The 16,828-nt window shown below is 47.1% G+C and overlaps 1 protein-coding gene across 2 annotated transcripts in view; it reads right to left on the reverse strand.

The window, feature by feature from the left end:
- Positions 1-16,828, reverse strand: part of ATP6V1C1 (ATPase H+ transporting V1 subunit C1) — a 354,471-nt gene that overhangs the window by 69,485 nt on the left and 268,158 nt on the right. For both annotated transcript variants that reach the window (XM_085605130.1, XM_085605131.1), the window contains exon 10: positions 1,596-1,689. In XM_085605130.1, the coding sequence (XP_085461256.1) occupies positions 1,596-1,689 (94 nt within the window). The remainder of the gene's footprint in view (positions 1-1,595; positions 1,690-16,828) is intronic.

Here is a 16,828-nt window from a genome sequence, read left to right on the forward strand (position 1 = left end):
TAATCTATGGTGATTGCTTAGAATATACATTTATTCCAAATCTTGAATATTTAATTCCCTATTGGGCAGTTTCTCTCTCTCACCAACAAACCCACAGTCACCAAGAACAATTTCCACGACGGGATGAAGGCTGTCGCCACCTGGATGAAGGACAGCAGCCTAAATCTCAACTCTGAGAAGACCGAAGTCCTCATCCTGGGCTCCACCTCCTCTGCCTGGGACAACTCCTGGTGGCCTGCAGCACTTGGACCCCCATACCCAGAGACCATGCACAAAACCTCGGCATCATCCTGGACTTCTCGCTCATTATGAGTAACTAGATCAACACGTCTAATCAGCCTGCTTCCACACGCTAAGCCTGCTCCAGAAGATCTTCAAGTGGATCCCCACCCAGTCCAGAAAGACAGTCACCCATGCACTCAGCAGCAGCAGATTAGACTACAGCAATGCACTCTATGCCTGCATCACCCAGAACGCCTCCGCCAGACTCATTATCAGTCCCTCAGAGACCTCCACTGGCTACCAGTGAAAAAAAGAATCACCTTCAACCTCCTCACATGCCTACAAAGCCCTTCACGAAGCAGGACCTGCGTACCAACCACAGCCTCACATTCCACGCACCCACCAGAGACTTCTGATCCACCCAATTGGCCCTGGCCACCGTCCCACGCATCAGCAAGACCACGGCCGGAGGCCTACCTACCTCACAGCAAAGACCTGGAACACCCTACTTCTCCACCTCAGGCAATCCTCGTCACTGCCTCAATTCAGATAGGACCTCAAGACCTGGCTCTTCGACTGAAACATAGTGCCTTCGAAGGATCAGCAGGCAGTTCCCCCCTCCCCCAGTGCCTTGAGACACTGATGGGTAAGTAGTAGCGTTCTACAAGACACTTGATTGATTGAGAGACAGACAGTTAATCATTTTAGTTCAGAGTCTGAGTGTTGCAGATTAATTTTGAGTTCAATACTTTCTGGTTAAATAATCAGGAAAAAATTGCTGTGTTATACTGTATTGTGTTGATGTGTGCCCCATTACAAAGTATCTTAAGTGACAGAAAATACATGCTTGAAAGGTACCTTGGAGTTAAAGGTCTTGGGATCTTGTAGTGTTGGCAAGGATACAGTAAAGTAGTGTGCAGACAGTGAGATTATCACAAGAAATACCTTTATGAAGAGAAACGTGATTACTTACTAGGGACCAGAAAGGTGGGATAAGGGACGGTGGGAAAAAATTCAAGGTTATTAAGGAAATATGAAGGTTTGTTTCGCAATATTTCTCCAATGCATTATTTTACCTCTCTGCAGGTGATGTGATGGCTATGAGTTGGGACTACTGCCTTATGGAACTTTAGTTCACTTCTGCATGTGACCATATTTGGTTGTAAAAGGATTCTGAGGTATAGTGGATTGTTGTCCACAGTAACTGGAGTAACATCCTTACAAAAGTACAGTAAAATCTTACATTACAGCTAAAGTAGAAAAAAGGTACAAAAATCGATCTACCATCATCCAAGAGGATAATCTAATCTTCCATAATCTGACAATCTGACCGAAAGGGAGTCATTATTTTAAATATGTTAAAGTGCACATACAAACTGCTTCTTCTTATCAGTAGAGAGCCTGGTCATCTCTTCTTTGTCTGCTTTCATCTCCTCTTCGTTGTACTGGAAATCACGGACCACAAACCTACAAAAGAAGTCATGATTATACACCGAGACAAGGTCTCATTCTAACCAATTAAATTAAATGCACTTGTTCTAAATGAATCTTCCCGGATCTGGGGAATTCCACCATATAATTTTATTGAGTTTTGCATTCAATTGATTTCACAGCAGACTGAGAATGTCTAGCTTCTGCTTCAAATTTTGCAGTAATTCTCAAACCAACTGTAAGTGTCAGAAGTTTTGCAAACTGAGGATCAAAGATCTGATTTTTTTCATTAGAATTTTTGTTTAGCCATGCAGCATGACGCCTCATGTGGATGTACATTTATTTGCCAACCCATGAGAGGATTTAACCAACCTCTCTTTCAATATAGTTATCAAGGTAAGAGGGTTGTTCCCTTTTTGTGTAGTCCTTCAATCTCACGCTTAAATGTAATGATCAAGTTTATTAACTCCCCTTTTGAGGGCCGGTTTTCTTTTCTCCCCCCGCCTTATTTGTGGATGAGGTCATTGAAACATACATTTTGCACCACGATCCTCATCACAGACTTCAAACTTCATCCCATGTGTTGACATGAGCCTTGCGTTGAAAGCGTGGTCCCATCATGTTTTTGGACCTCCAGCAGGCAATCTCTCAGGATTTGGGTGTATTTCTTCTTTGCTCTTGCCTCTTCAAAACGTCTCTACAGCTCTTCTCCAACAGGTTTAAAACTTTAATTTCTGTCTTTCATGTACTGAGATAAACAGGTTTTGTGGCATCTTAGTGAGACAGAACCATCTCTCTAGTGGTTTTCCTTATTTCGATCACTTGCCCATTTCAGGGCCACTGGCAATGGTTCAAGTCATGGTGGAGAGCATTAGGTCAGCTCGCAATGCATCAGATGAAGCATGACACTACATGAAAAGAACCCAATGGCAGATCCAGAATCTGTTCTTTCATTCTAGATGCTGTTGCCTCATGTTTGTATATTTTAAATCCTTACAGTAATCATTTTGTATTAGGTTACATTGCTCATGTCTTCTAACCTTTGGGAAGGGGCCGGTTACCTGCACATATGGTTTGCAGCAGATATCCAAAACTTCTTGCAGAGTTTTTCAGATTTTAGTTTTACCCTGTAGAACGTCAAAGCACAAAGAGATGGGATGGGAGGTATATTGGATAGAGAATGTGGCCGTAGACTGTGTGCAATGCAAGGTCAAATTAAGTAGAACTATTCTCAGCAGGCTGAACTTTTTTGAGCAGGGACAACCTGGTCCTTCTCAGAGGCATCTTTATTGACTGATGCATCACATCAAACTTTTTTCTGGCTGGTGCTTTTGTGCCCTTCATATGCAATGGTTTTCCCCACATTGCCCTCTTAATACCCCTAGGATTCTCCCTAGAACCCAACTGTGCTGAAAATATCATCATACTAGTATAGTGAAGCTATTACGAATGCAGTAGTAACACTTAACACCTTGTGCATTAATACAGTAAGGTATGTTTTATGTACAGTCTAATTTTACAATCATACTGCTGTGTGATTAAAATAATAATGGTTTAAACATGAAAGTGATTCAAAAACTCCAAAAATGTTTAACTTTGGTGGCCCTCACAGTGGTGGTATGTTTGATGGGTATGAGGAACCCAGTAAATCATCAGAAACAGCTTCCAATCCAATCGAAAAGAAAGCCACACACACTCAGGAACTACAGGAAACATTTCTTTACTGATAATGTATTATGGCTGAAGTGGAGTGTGCAAAATACACAATGTGTTTCAGCATATAGCCTTTACAACAAAAAAAAAAATGAAGTGGTGCAGAGTTACTGAAAGGACCCGAAGAGCAGGAGAAAGTGTTACTGAAAACAGTCATCATCTTGTTACGTATATGATACAGATACAAAATGCATTGGTAAATAAAGTTCATAATCTAAATGAAATTGTAGACAATGTTCTGCTTACCCTCTCGGACCTTCCTCGCGCCCTTCTGGCCCTGCTGGATATCCTTTCTGGCTTTGCAGTGCTTTCAGGCTACCGGGTGAACAGTGACTAGAGCAAGGCGCTATCCTGGTCACGCATGACCACCTGTGAGACCTTTGCGGACTACCCCTTCCAATGGAAACCCTTTCGACTCAAGTATCTAGGGGTCTACATAAACAAACGGTTGGACCACATGGTGGGGGAACCTCTGCTGGCTCGAATGAACCTGTACTTTGAGAAGTGGTCCCACCTCAGACTCTCATTATGTGGGAGGGTGTATGTGGTGCGAATGGTGACACTACCACGTTTTACCTATATCCTTGGTATGGTGCCCTTGCTGGTCCCTCAACCCTCATTACGTTCTGTGGACAAGAGCATACGGTCTTTCATCTGGGGAACATCCTGCCCCCGCTAGGCCGGCACCAAACTCGTGGCCCATCGATCGTGTGGAGGCCTGGGTCTCCCCTAGTTTGATCACTATGCTCTAGCCCTAAACCTCTCCCAGCTTGCTTATATGCTCCCCGAACCTGCCATTGTGGGTGCTGGTGGAGCGTTTCCTACTCACTGTCTTAACTGCCACCTGGGCACGCGACCTGGGTCCTCCAACCTTCCCCCGTAGTTTCCCATCTTAGGACATGGGGTCATGTCCGCGGGGTGATGTCTGGTTTCTATAGCCTTTTGAGCCGTCATATTTTCTCCCTACCTTCTCTTCACTACCCTCTGTACCACATGGCAAGCCAGACTGCAGACGGACTACGAGGCAGAGGACTGGGCCGAACTCTTGGAGGTGCTCGACCGTGGAGCGAGAGAGGCACGGTTGAAATTTTGGCTTTTTTAAATTGCTGCACGACTGGCACTAGACCCCCGTGAAGCTGTGAGCAGCGAGCCTGCTGCCCCACACGACCTGTTGGTGGTGCCCCCACAACCGCTGTGACCTACTACACATCCTCTGTGACTGTCCCTCGGTAGGTAATACGCTGAGCGGAACCCTGCTAGTCACAACCCCTCTCCTTCGCCCCCTCATATTATTACATGACCTTGCAGATTCCCCAGACCTCTCCCGCCACATGGCCGCCTCTTGCATAAGGCACATGCCACGACTGAAAAATGCATTCTCCGCTACTGCCGCTCTCCCAAACCCCCTTCCCATGACAAATGGCTCTTGGCAATGTATCATACGGCCTCTTACGAGCGAGCTAACTACAACTTCCAGGACAGAACTGAGGCCTTTCTCCAGCCGTGGGCACTTTTCCTCAATGATGCTGCCCATTAGCCCTTGGCTCTGTGCGCACCCGCCCCTCTCAGTTTGGCTGACTGCTACGTTACATCATATCCCATGGGCACCGGCTGCATTACCTATTCGGTCATGCACCCCCCACCGACCCCCTTACAGATGTCGCCTCCTCCGCCTCTCTTTCCTAGTTCCTCATCTTCCTCCTATCTTTCTCTCTTTTTCCCTCAGCTCCCGCACTCCCTTCCTCCTTGCTTTTTTTTCACCTTCTCCCCCCTACTCCCCCCCCACCCTCCAAAAGCCTAGTGTAAGATCCTTGAATGGAGGTAAAGGATCACGCAAGGCAGGTATTCTTGAGTTGGAAATCCAAGATTTATTCTTAGGCAAGAAGGAAGCCATCCAGGAGCTCAGCCTGACAAGAATCACAGTTTCAGAAATTCAAAACAGTACATTCCACTGTTAAAGAAACCAACAGCGGAGTAGAATGTCCAGTAACCATGGTATTGGAACAAAGAATGAGAAGAAGGCAGGATGCCACACACCTTTCCCCTTTAACCAAAGAAAAACACCAGAGGAGGTGAGGGAGGAAAAGCAGGAAACGCTAGGAGAGATGAAGGAGGAGGAGGCAAAAAGAATTATGCAAAGCATGGTAAACAAATGTTATGTTATTTGTTATGTTATTTGCACTTATAGAGCACGCGATTACCCATGGGTGTCCTGGCGCTAAGTACTGGTTACCTGGGAAGCTGAAGAGCACTACTGCAGGAAAAGCCACGTCTTCAGGCCCCTACGAAAGGACAGAAGATCTGGGGCAGTCTTAAGGGAAAGAGGAAGCTCATTCCAGGCTCGGGAGGCACAGAGAGAAACTCCTACCTCCCCAATTAACTTTTTTTTGCCTTGGGGATTTGCACTTGTTTAGCACTGGTGGAGCGTAACGTTCTGCCAGGTACGTACCAGTGGAACTTTTGCCTAAGCGATTCAGGACCGATGCCATTAACGGCCTTAAAAACAATGCAGAGTGCCTTGAAGCGAACTCTTTGTTTTATCGGAAGCCAATGTAGTTTCCTGAGTTCTCCTTTCACAGAGGCAAAATTAGGTGTTCCGGACAGCACTCTAGCTGCTGCGTTTTGGACCAATTGAAACCTATACATGTGCTGTTTTTGTATGTTCAAATAAAGGCTTTTACAGTAGTCCAGACGCAATGTTATGAGAGCCGTGACTACTGTCTTGAGATTACTCTCGGTCAGAAAGGTCTTAATTTTCCTAAGAATCATAAAACAGGCTGAGGTCACCAGGCTTACTTGATCGCCCAAAGTAAGTGTGTTGTCCACTAACACCCCAAGGTTTTTGGCCTTCCTAGAGGGTACGGGGCAGGATCCCAGATCTTCCGGCCACCAATCTGGTGTCCATACAAGAGGATTGACCCCAAACTTTAGGACCTCAGTCTTGTTAGAATTGAGCTTTAAGCAATTAGAGGACATCCAGCAAGAAATAGCACTCATGCATTTATAAAACCGGTCCCCAGTTTCTCTCTCATTTCCCTTAGCCAGTGACAACACTATTTGTGTGTCGTCTGCGTAGGAGGTGAGCTGAAAGCCAAAAGATCTGATAACTCCAGCCAATGGTGCCACATAAATATTGAAAAGAGTTGGGCTAAGAGAGGAGCCCTGTGGCACCCCGCATGGGCGTGTAAATGGTCTAGACGAATGGCCATCCAGCTCGACCGCTTGGGATCTGTCGGCTAGAAAAGATTGTAAGAGTTTATGTTATGATACATAGTCCTTTAAATAACTCCTTTAAATATCTTGGAACCAGGTAACTTAATTACTACCAAATCCCCCACATTCACAACAGTGCACTTAGCAGGTTTTTTTTTTTTTTTTTTTTAAATCAAAGTATTTTTTCCTAGACAGACCTTTAGCCTCTTCCCTCAAACGCCAGAAAGGCAGAGGATTATTGGAAGAAGATTGAGAAACTGACTCCTCCATGTTTTCTTCCAAAATCCTCACCCAAGAGGGTTCAACCACCGTACATGGAGATCTAACTTTGAACAGAAAAAAAGGTGATATACCAGTCGTAGTGTGGGGAGTCACCCTATAAGACTCAATTTTTTTAAGGACTTCATCTTTCCAATTCAGACCAGAGCTCTTCGCCCAATAAATGGTCTCCTTTAACACCCTGTTGAACCTCTCCTCAACACCATTGGTTTCTGGGTGGTAAAGAGAACATCTCTTATGCCTGATCCATCAATCTTTTAAAAACATCTCCATTTCACATGAGACTAATTGTACACCATTGTCTGTAAGAATAGTTTCTGGATAACCTTCTTTAGCAATGAGTGCTTCTAAAAACTTTACAACAATACCAGTCTCAATGCTAGAAGTAAATTGGATCTCAGGCCACCTAGAAAATATATCGATGAGCACCAATATGAATACTTGGCAACCATCAGAGTAGATAGGCCCAAGGATATCCAAAGCCACATCATTCCAGGGACCACGAGGAAGCTCTCTGTTGACCATAGGTTGCACCCTTACTAATTTTGTTTTCTCACCAGTAGCACAAACGTTGCAATCCCTTATGACCCTTTCAACATGAAGATCCATGCCTGGCCACCAATAAGAAGCACAAAGCCTCTCTTTGGTCTTAGACATTCCAGAGTGGGATTTCTGAGCCAATTCAATCCAAACCTTGCGTAGTTTTAGGGGAGCAACTAATCTAGTACCCTGAACTAACAACCCATCACAAACTGCTAACTCATCCTTTAAACCCCAAAATTTGGCAGCCTCATCAGAATCTTGCCTCTTTGTGTGCCACCCTCTGTGAATAAGTGACAATATTTCAGTGAGTACAGGATCTAAAGACATTTCACTACGCCATAAATGCTCATCAATGATTTCCTACCCAACCACACAAACATGAACATCACTTTCAACAAAGTTTTCATCACCGACTTCATCATCTGCTGCCTCCCCAACAAGTCTTGAAAGAGTGTCAGCTATGTGTATTTCAACACCGGGAATATACCTTATACCAAAGTCATACTCCTGTAAAGCTATTACCCATTTGGTAATCCTACTGGAAACAAGGTCTATTCCTTTTTTTGGGAAAAGTTCACAAAGCGGCTTGTGGTCAGTTTTAACTAAAAACTTGGTACCCCAAAAACATTTTTTAAGCTTCTTAATAGCCCAGAACACTGCCAAAGCTTCCCGTTCTATAACAGAATAACGTGACTCTGCATCCTTGAGACCTCTTGATATGAACATGATGGTTTTCAAACCGCGTTCACTTTCCTGTTGTAAAACAGCCCCTAACCCTTAAAGGCTGGCATCAGTGGTAATGATGGAAGTCTTTGAGGGATCAAAACTATTGAGTTTGTGAGCATCACTAAGTTTTCTTTTAAGAGTGTTAAACTCATGTTCACAAGCTTCACTCCAATTGAATTCAACACCCTTCCTTAACAGTGCCCTCGTATTACAACAGTGCTGTGCAAAATTGTCCACAAATTTATTATAATATTCGACCATGCGGAAAAACTTAGTTCCTCTCTAGACGTGGGGGCACACATGCAATTAATGGTGTCAACCAGATTGGCATTAGGCTTAATCCCATCACCGGAAATAGTGTGCCCCAAGTACTGTATTGTCGAAGTGTGTAGGAGAGTAGGGTCTGCTATCCTATGGTCACTCCAAATTTTTGCTTTTTGCTTCACTGGTTTTTGACATATTGAGGCTGTGGGCCTGCTAATCAGACCCCCAGCCTGCTGTTCTCTCTGCTAAATTGACACTATGCACCATAGGTGCATAACCAATTGGAATTGGATCACCCTGTGAGCCCCTGTACCAGTGTACACTAGGTACCCAGGGCATTGGTGTATCTAAGGCCTACCAGGGGCTGAAGCATGTATTATGCCACCCCTGGCCTGGCCTAACAAATTTGACACAACTGGCTGATCACTCAGCTGGGGTACGTTGGTGTAACCACCTCTTACTTAGGTGTAGTATACCTATACCTAACCTTAAATGGGACACATGTTAACCTATAAGTCACTCCTATGGCAGGCCTTGACAATCCTGAAGGCAGAGTGCTTGGTTCCATGTGAGATGGTGCTCGGGCATGAGCTGAGCCTGTCTGCAGTGGTCGGAACAACTTCCTTCTACCGTTTCCAGATATCGTCATACCATATACTCTTAAGTGCATTATGAACCTCGCGGTTAAATGCTATCTTTGGTTTGGCTTTATCAAAACATGTCGAGTAAGATGTCATACGAATTGGAATACTAACCCCTCGCCAATTCTGGCGACGGGGTTAGCATTCCACCCTTCTAGAGGGACACGACATGTACAGTACCCGAAACCCGGGTAAAATCAGACATAGCCTCAGCTCCACAAAATGGATGCTGCCACCACAGACACAAGTCTGCCCTCCTGCTGCTGGGAGTCCTTCCAGCTTGGGAGACGTGGACAAAGGGTTTCCTGCCAGGGGAGGTGCGTGCACCACCCCAGACAGGATTTTGTGTATTGGTCAAGTAGGGCTTGAATGGAATCAGACATGCCTGAGGCTCACAAGGAGCCTCGGTGCATATGCCAGTTCAAACCGGTCCTGGGGCACACCAGCCCCGGACCTGGGGCGAGCTGGACAAAATATTGGGGGTGTAACCACCCCCCTTCCTGGTCCCACCCTTAGGGAGGGACCTAGCAGGTAGTCCGGCCCCTAGAATCCGCTTAAAGGTAGGAGCTGTGTCCTAAGACTTCAGACATCCTGGAATCAACTTAACTACAAGAAGAAGACGGGAACTTCAACGCTCTGCTGCACAGAGGACAGAAGGAAATCTCCCCTATGGTCAGGGAGTGACCATCTTGCTAACGCAAGCACCAACCAGCTACTCGACGTCTGCTTTGACGCCGCCTCCCGCCGGAGCCCGAGCCCAGAGCCCGACAAGACCTGGACCTCCAGACCTCTCACAGGCCGATCCACAGTCCCTGCAAAGAAGGAACCCGTGGAGGCACCGAGTCACGTGGAGCCAGCCATCTTGAAAGACCGACGACAAGCTGCAAGCGCGACAACAGAGGCTCCCTCCAAGTTGTGCTTTGGGTCCTGAGAAGCCCAACATCCGAGCAGCATCTGCACCAAAGGTGAGCCCTCCAGCATCTCCACGATCTGCGTGGGGCCCCTCTGCACTTTGCACCTCGACGTGCCTGCCCGGTCCCTGGCCCGTTGGCTAGTGGCCATTTTGGCGACGAACCTTGAAATCTACGACGCTGGTCTGGTTGCTCCAGACTGGCCCCTGCTGCTCTCCAAAGGAGCAGCCCCTCTGACCTTGCTGGTCAGAATAATCAGCTTTCTTCACTTTCCACGACTCCTGCCTTTGCCAAGGCTTGTTTGCTTCTTTCGAGTCGCCGACAGCGAGAGCCTGCGTGGGACAGCTCGTGAACCGACTCCTGGACGTCGTCGACCTTCAGGGACCACGTGGCTGCGGAGACAACCTACACCTCATCACCTGTTTGCACCCGACATCGCCTGGTACCTACCTGGTGCCACGCCGGTCACTGGCTAGTGACTGTGAACACTGTCCCCTCTGCTTTCAGGTCTTCTACAACTCCGATCCACTCTTGGATCCACCGCATCTCTTCTGGACCGGCCGCCTGCAGCATCTTTGTCATCAGGCTCCATTGAATCGATAGACGAAACCCGACGCACTTCGAGACCTATGCACCCGCTTCCTGTGGGTGAGGTAAAGCTGGCACTCCGGTGCCCAAGTGTAGAGAAACATCTCTAGTGTCTGTGTTTTAAATCTTAAGTTCGTAGTCCATCCAGAAGACCCTTCTAGCAGTAACTTTTGAACTTTTACGCACCCATTGAAAACCTATGGGAGCCCGCGTGTAACTTTCCTCACTGCACACGCGACCCGTGGACCTCCTGGTCACTAACTGAAGTTAGCTCCTTGTAGGCCCAGCGATTCTAGAGGCGCTAGGTCTTTTCCCTTTCCTGTTCGTGGTACTTATACCACTATTTTAGTATATGGTTTGATCGGCCACCAGGGCCTATCCATATAAAGTGCAACTTCTGTATATTGTAATACTTTCTTGCTTAACGATTTGTGCTCCTGTGCTCATAAAGAGTCTAGGGGATACTTTGAGTAATAAATACATATATATTTTGAATATATATCTGTGTGGTGTCCTTTCATTGGTATAAAAGGGGGTTACATATGGTAAAACAGCTTGCTTAACACGCTTTAACGAGTTTAGCCTCAAAGACTGCTTAGCCTACGCTACCACTAGGGCAGCTAGTCCGAAAAGGTTGACTTACAACCACACCATAAGGGTTGCTTGGCATGGTACAAGGTGGTCACTTTAACTAGTGAACAGCATATACCAGGCCAACTTCTCACATTGGTGAGCAGCGGTTGGATTTGAGCTTGCTGTGTTTTACCTCTGTAATCTCTTTGTTACCAATTGAAAGATCATACAGGTACCTTTAGGTACATATAAAACAAGAGTAGATATACTTAAGTTCTACTGAACTTAGTTGTTGTAGAGCAAAGGGAGTAGCACACCCTGACTACAACTACTAGATAGGTTTAGTAGGAAAACCCAAGTGTAGGTAGTTGCAACACAACCACCCACACTTAAGAGCAATGGCTGGGGCAGAGGGGTCCAATGTACACATCTCTGTCGAGAGTGACCCCCAGAGGGCACCAACCATCTTTGCTACCCTAAATCAAAATGAGCTCAGGCAGTTGGCAAATATCAGGGGCCTTAAACAGCCCAGGAACCCTACCTCTGCTGAACTCAGAGAACTCTTACAGGCTGATGAAGATCAGAGAGCTCTCAAGAAAACCTCCCAGTGAGACCCCTTAGGGACAGGAACAGGATGCCCTCCTTCTGAGGATGCCACTGAAGTACCCCTTTCCCACAGTCACCCCTTAGTTGAGAATCTGACTACAGATGATGAGAATCAGCATAGGGACAGGGATGACAAAGGGGGTGAATCTGACAGTAGTAGCAGTTCAGATGGGAGAGATAGCCCAGTGCCAGGTGCCAGACCTGGCTCAGCTAACTTAAGGCTACTGCGGACTGATAATGGGTTCACCCCATTGGATCTCCCTAGTGGACTTAACCAGGGGTTTGGGAGGCGAAGGAATCACTCAGGTGACTCTAATGCTTCTCATGCCTCTAGAGGCTCTCAAGGTCGCCCCAGAAGGGGGATGACCAGCCCTCAGAGGAGGGAGCATGAGGCCAGAATGAAGGAAGCTCAGCTGAGAATCAGGAGACAGGAGCTAGAAGTAGCTCTGATGGAAGAGAAACTGAGTAAGGCTAGGCAACCTAGAGAGAGTGGGTCTATACCCACTGGTGGCAGCATTGTCCCTAAGGACAAAGATAGGGTCTTTGGCAATAGGAACCTGTCCAAGGTTGTGCCCCCCTACAAAAGTGGGGATGATATCCACAAGTGGATGACTGCTCTTGAGAGAGCCTGCAAAGTGCAGCAGGTTCCTGAAGACCAGTGGGCAGCAATCTTATGGCTCTCCTTTGAAGGAAGAGGCAGAGATAGACTCCTCACTGTTAGGGAGGAGGATGTAAGAAACTACAGAGCCCTGAAGAGTGTCCTGGTTGATGGGTTAGGCTTAACCACTGAACAGTACAGGTTAATGTTCAGAGATACCCAGAAGACACAGACTCAGGACTGGTCTGAATACATTGAATGTGCCACTAAGGCTTTGGAGGGTTGGTTGCTGGGAAGTAAGGTGTCTGATTATACAGGATTGTACAATTTGATGATGAGAGAACAGATTTTAAATAACTGTCAGAACCAGCAACTGCATCAACACTTGGTTGACTCAGATCTGACCTCTCCCCAAGAATTGGGAAAGAAGGCAGACAAATGGGTCAGAACCAGGGTTAAGCAAAAGAACCAGAACCAGGGCCAAGGGGTGATCAGAAGAAAACAGACCAAAAGGGTGGAGATCAGAAATCTAAAGACCAGAAGTCTTCAACAGGGCCCCAAACTAGTACTAACGAGGGTGGGTCCCAACAACCTAAAGGGAAGAAGAAAGAAGGTCCAAAGAAACCCTAGTGCAAATCTTGCAAGAATACAACTCTCTGGACTAGTGATTGTAAGAAGGGTGGAGCCCCCAACACTGTTGCCCCTAAGGCACCTGCTCCCAGTACTACTGTTAGCAGTGTTGGTCCCCAGACAAAGGGTGTAGTGGGAATCACTATGGGAACTGAAGGAGATTCTGACTTAGACAGAACCCTGACACAGGCAGTCTTGATCTGTGATGGGGACATGGATTTGTCCCTGACTGTGAGCCCCAGTAACCTGGGCAAGTATAGACAGACTCCTTTAATAAATGAAAAAGTGGCTCAAGCCTACAGGGACACATGTGCCAGTGTCACTATGGTGACACCAGGCTTTGTGGACCCTGGACAGTACATACCAGGTGAGAATTACCTGGTGACCAATGCCAGCAATGCCACTACTTCACATAGTGTGGCTGTTACCTTCTCATGAGGAGGGGTAACTGGCCTCAAAAGGGTTGTGGTTAGTGCAGATCTCCCAGTAGAATGTTTGTTGGGCAATGACCTAGAGAGTTCTCTATGGTCAGAAGTTGAGTACAGGACACATGCAGAGATGTTCGGTATATCACCACATGTCCTTGCTGTGACCAGGTCACAGGCCAAAAAGTGCCTTACTGAACCACAGGTCTTGGATCCTGGATCCTGGAACAATGGACCAAGCACCTACCAAGAAGAAGAACAGGAGGGTTAAGGCAGTGCCTTCCCCCTGCCTCCAAGTGATGATCAACCTTCCCAGGAAGATGATCTAGAGAACCCTGAAGGAACTGTCCCTGAAGAGCTTGAACCTGATCAGGTTGAGTTTCTGGAGACAGGGGGACCTTCCAGGGCTGACTTGGGGCAGGCTCAGTTATCCTGTCCATCTCTTGAACCCCTCAGACAGCTGGCTGCTGCTGAGACTGCTGGGAATGCTCAAGGTACCCATAAAGTGTATTGGGATGATGGGCTCCTTTATTCAGAGGCTAGATACCCAAAACCTGGTGCAACCAGGAGGTTGGTTATACCTCTGCAATTTAGGGGCTTCCTTCTTACCTTGGCCCATGATATTCCACTAGCAGGACACTTAGGCCAGAACAAGACTTGGGACATTTTCACTGGCCTCACATGAATGAAGATACAGAGGAGTTTTGTCGCTCCTGTGTGACCTGCCAAGCCAGTGGCAAATCAGGTGGCACAACAAAGGCCCCCCTAATAACACTACCTGTGGTGGGGGTCCCCTTTGAAAGAGTGGGAATAGATATAGTGGGTCCCATGGATCCTCCCACTGCATCTGGGCACAGATTTATACTGGTGGTAGTGGATCATGCCACCAGGTATCCAGAGGCAATTCCCCTTAGGACCACTACAGCTCCTGTTGTGGCCAGGGCCCTGCTAGGAGTATTCTCCAGAGTGGGGTTTCCTAAGGAGGTGGTTTCTGACAGAGGTACCAACTTCATGTCAGGATACTTGACAGCTATGTGGAAGGAATGTGGTGTGAACTACAAGTTCACCACCCCTTATCACCCACAATGTAATGGGCTTGTTGAGAGATTCAACAAGACCCTAAAGGATCAAAGGATTACCTGAAAAGCTCAGGCGAAGATGGGACATCCTTCTACCCTGCCTTCTGTTTGCTTACAGAGAGGTCCCACAAAAAGGAGTTGGCTTCAGCCCCTTTGAATTGTTGTTTGGGCACCCTGTGAGAGGCCCACTGTGTTTAGTGAAGGAAGGATGGGAGTTACCTCTCAAAAAGCCTAAACAAGACATAGTGGACTATGTACTTGGTCTCCGCTCCAGGATGGCTGAGTATATGGAGAAGGCATCCAAAAACCTTGAGGCAAGCCAGGCCTTACAGAAAGCTTGGCATGACCAAAAGGCTGTCTTGGTTGAGTATCAGACAGGACAGAAGGTGTGGGTGTTGGAGCCAGTGGCCCCAGCAGCACTCCAAGACAAATGGTCTGGACCCCATACAATCCTGGAAAAGAAGGGAGAGGTCACCTACTTGGTGGACCTAGGAACTCCCAGGAGTCCCCACAGGGTACTCCATGTTAACAGGTTAAAAGCATATGTTGACAGGGCAGACATGGGCTTGCTCATGGCTGCAGATGAGGGACAGGAGGAAGAGAGTGACCCTCTCCCAGACCTGTTGTCTCAGAACCCAGAAGATGGCTCAGTTGAAGGGGTGACCCTTGGAGTCAACCTCACTGATCATCAGCAGATTGAATGTAGACAGGTTCTACAATCATTTCAGCATATGTTTTCATTGATACCTAGTCGAACTGACTGGTGTACCCATGTGGTGGACACTGGTGACAGTCTGCCTGTGAAGAACAAACTTTACAGACAACCTGACCACGTCAGGGACTGTATAAAGGCTGAGGTACACAAAATGCTGGAACTGGGTGTCATTGAGCCCTCAGAGAGCCCCTGGGCTAGCCCAGTGGTTCTGGTCCCCAAACCTCACACCAAAGATGGCAAGAGAGAGATGAGGTTCTGTGTGGATTACAGAGGACTCAATGCTGTCACTAGGACAGATGCACATCCTATTCCAAGGGCAGATGAGCTCATAGATAAACTGGCTTCTGCTAAGTTTTTGAGCACATTTGATTTGACAGCTGGCTCTTGGCAAATCAGGTTAGCTGAGGAGTCCAAAGCCAAAACAGCTTCTCAACCCCAGGTGGGCATTATCAATTTTTGGTGATGCCCTTTGGTCCGAAGAATGCACCTGCCACCTTCCAAAGGTTGGTGAATCAAGTCCTTACTGGGTTGGATGACTTTTGTGCATATCTTGATGACATTGCTGTCTTTAGCTCCACCTGGGAGGATCACCTGATCCACCTGAAGAAGGTACTTGAGGCTCTGCAAAAGGCAGGCCTCACTATCAAGGCTACTAAGTGCCAGATAGGGCAGAGTAAGGTTGTGTACTTGGGCCACCTTGTAGGTGGAGGCCAAGTTCAACCACTGGAGAGTAAGATACAATCCATCAAGGACTGGTCCCCTCCAACCACCCAGACTCAAGTTCGAGCTTTCTTGGGCTTGACTGGGTACTACAGGAAGTTTGTTAAGAACTATGGGTCCATTGTGACTCCTCTTAATGATCTGACATCCAAGAAGATGCCCAAAAAGGTTCAGTGGACAGTAAGCTGTCAAAAGGCATTTGATGACCTGAAGAAGGCCATGTGCTCTGCACCTATCCTGAAAAGTCCTGACTACTCCAAAGAGTTTATTGTCCAAACAGATGCTTCTGAGTTGGGTGTGGGAGCTGTGCTGTCACAACTTAATGTAGATGGTCAAGACCAACCCATTGCTTTTATTAGCAGAAGGTTGACCCCCAGAGAGAAGAATTGGTCAGCTATTGAGAGGGAGGCCTTTGCTGTGGTGTGGGACCTGAAGAAGCTGAGGCCATACTAGTTTGGCACTCACTTCAAGATTCAGATCGACCATAAGCCCCTCTTGTGGCTAATTCAGATGAAGGGTGAAAACCCCAAACTGCTTAGGTGGTCCATTTCCCTACAGGGGATGGACTTTACAGTGGAGCACCGGCCAGGTACAGACCATGGGAATGCAGATGGTCTCTCCAGGTACTTCCACTTAGGACATGAAGACGAGACTGGTCAAGGCTAGTTTAATGTCCCTGCGTTCGGGGGGGGGGGTTGTGTAGGAGAGTAGGGTCTGCTATCCTATGGTCACCCCAAATTTTTGCTTTTTGCTTCACTGGTTTTTGACATATTGAGGCTGTGGGCCTGCTAATCAGACCCCCAGCCTGCTGTTCTCTCTGCTAAATTGACACTATGCACCATAGGTGCATAACCAATTGGAATTGGATCACCCTGTGAGCCCCTGTACCAGTGTACACTAGGTACCCAGGGCATTGGTGTATCTAAGGCCTACCAGGGGCTGAAGCATGTA

The sequence above is a fragment of the Triturus cristatus genome, chromosome 5_1 (assembly GCF_964204655.1).
Source record: "Triturus cristatus chromosome 5_1, aTriCri1.1, whole genome shotgun sequence".
Classification (NCBI taxonomy): domain Eukaryota; kingdom Metazoa; phylum Chordata; class Amphibia; order Caudata; family Salamandridae; genus Triturus; species Triturus cristatus.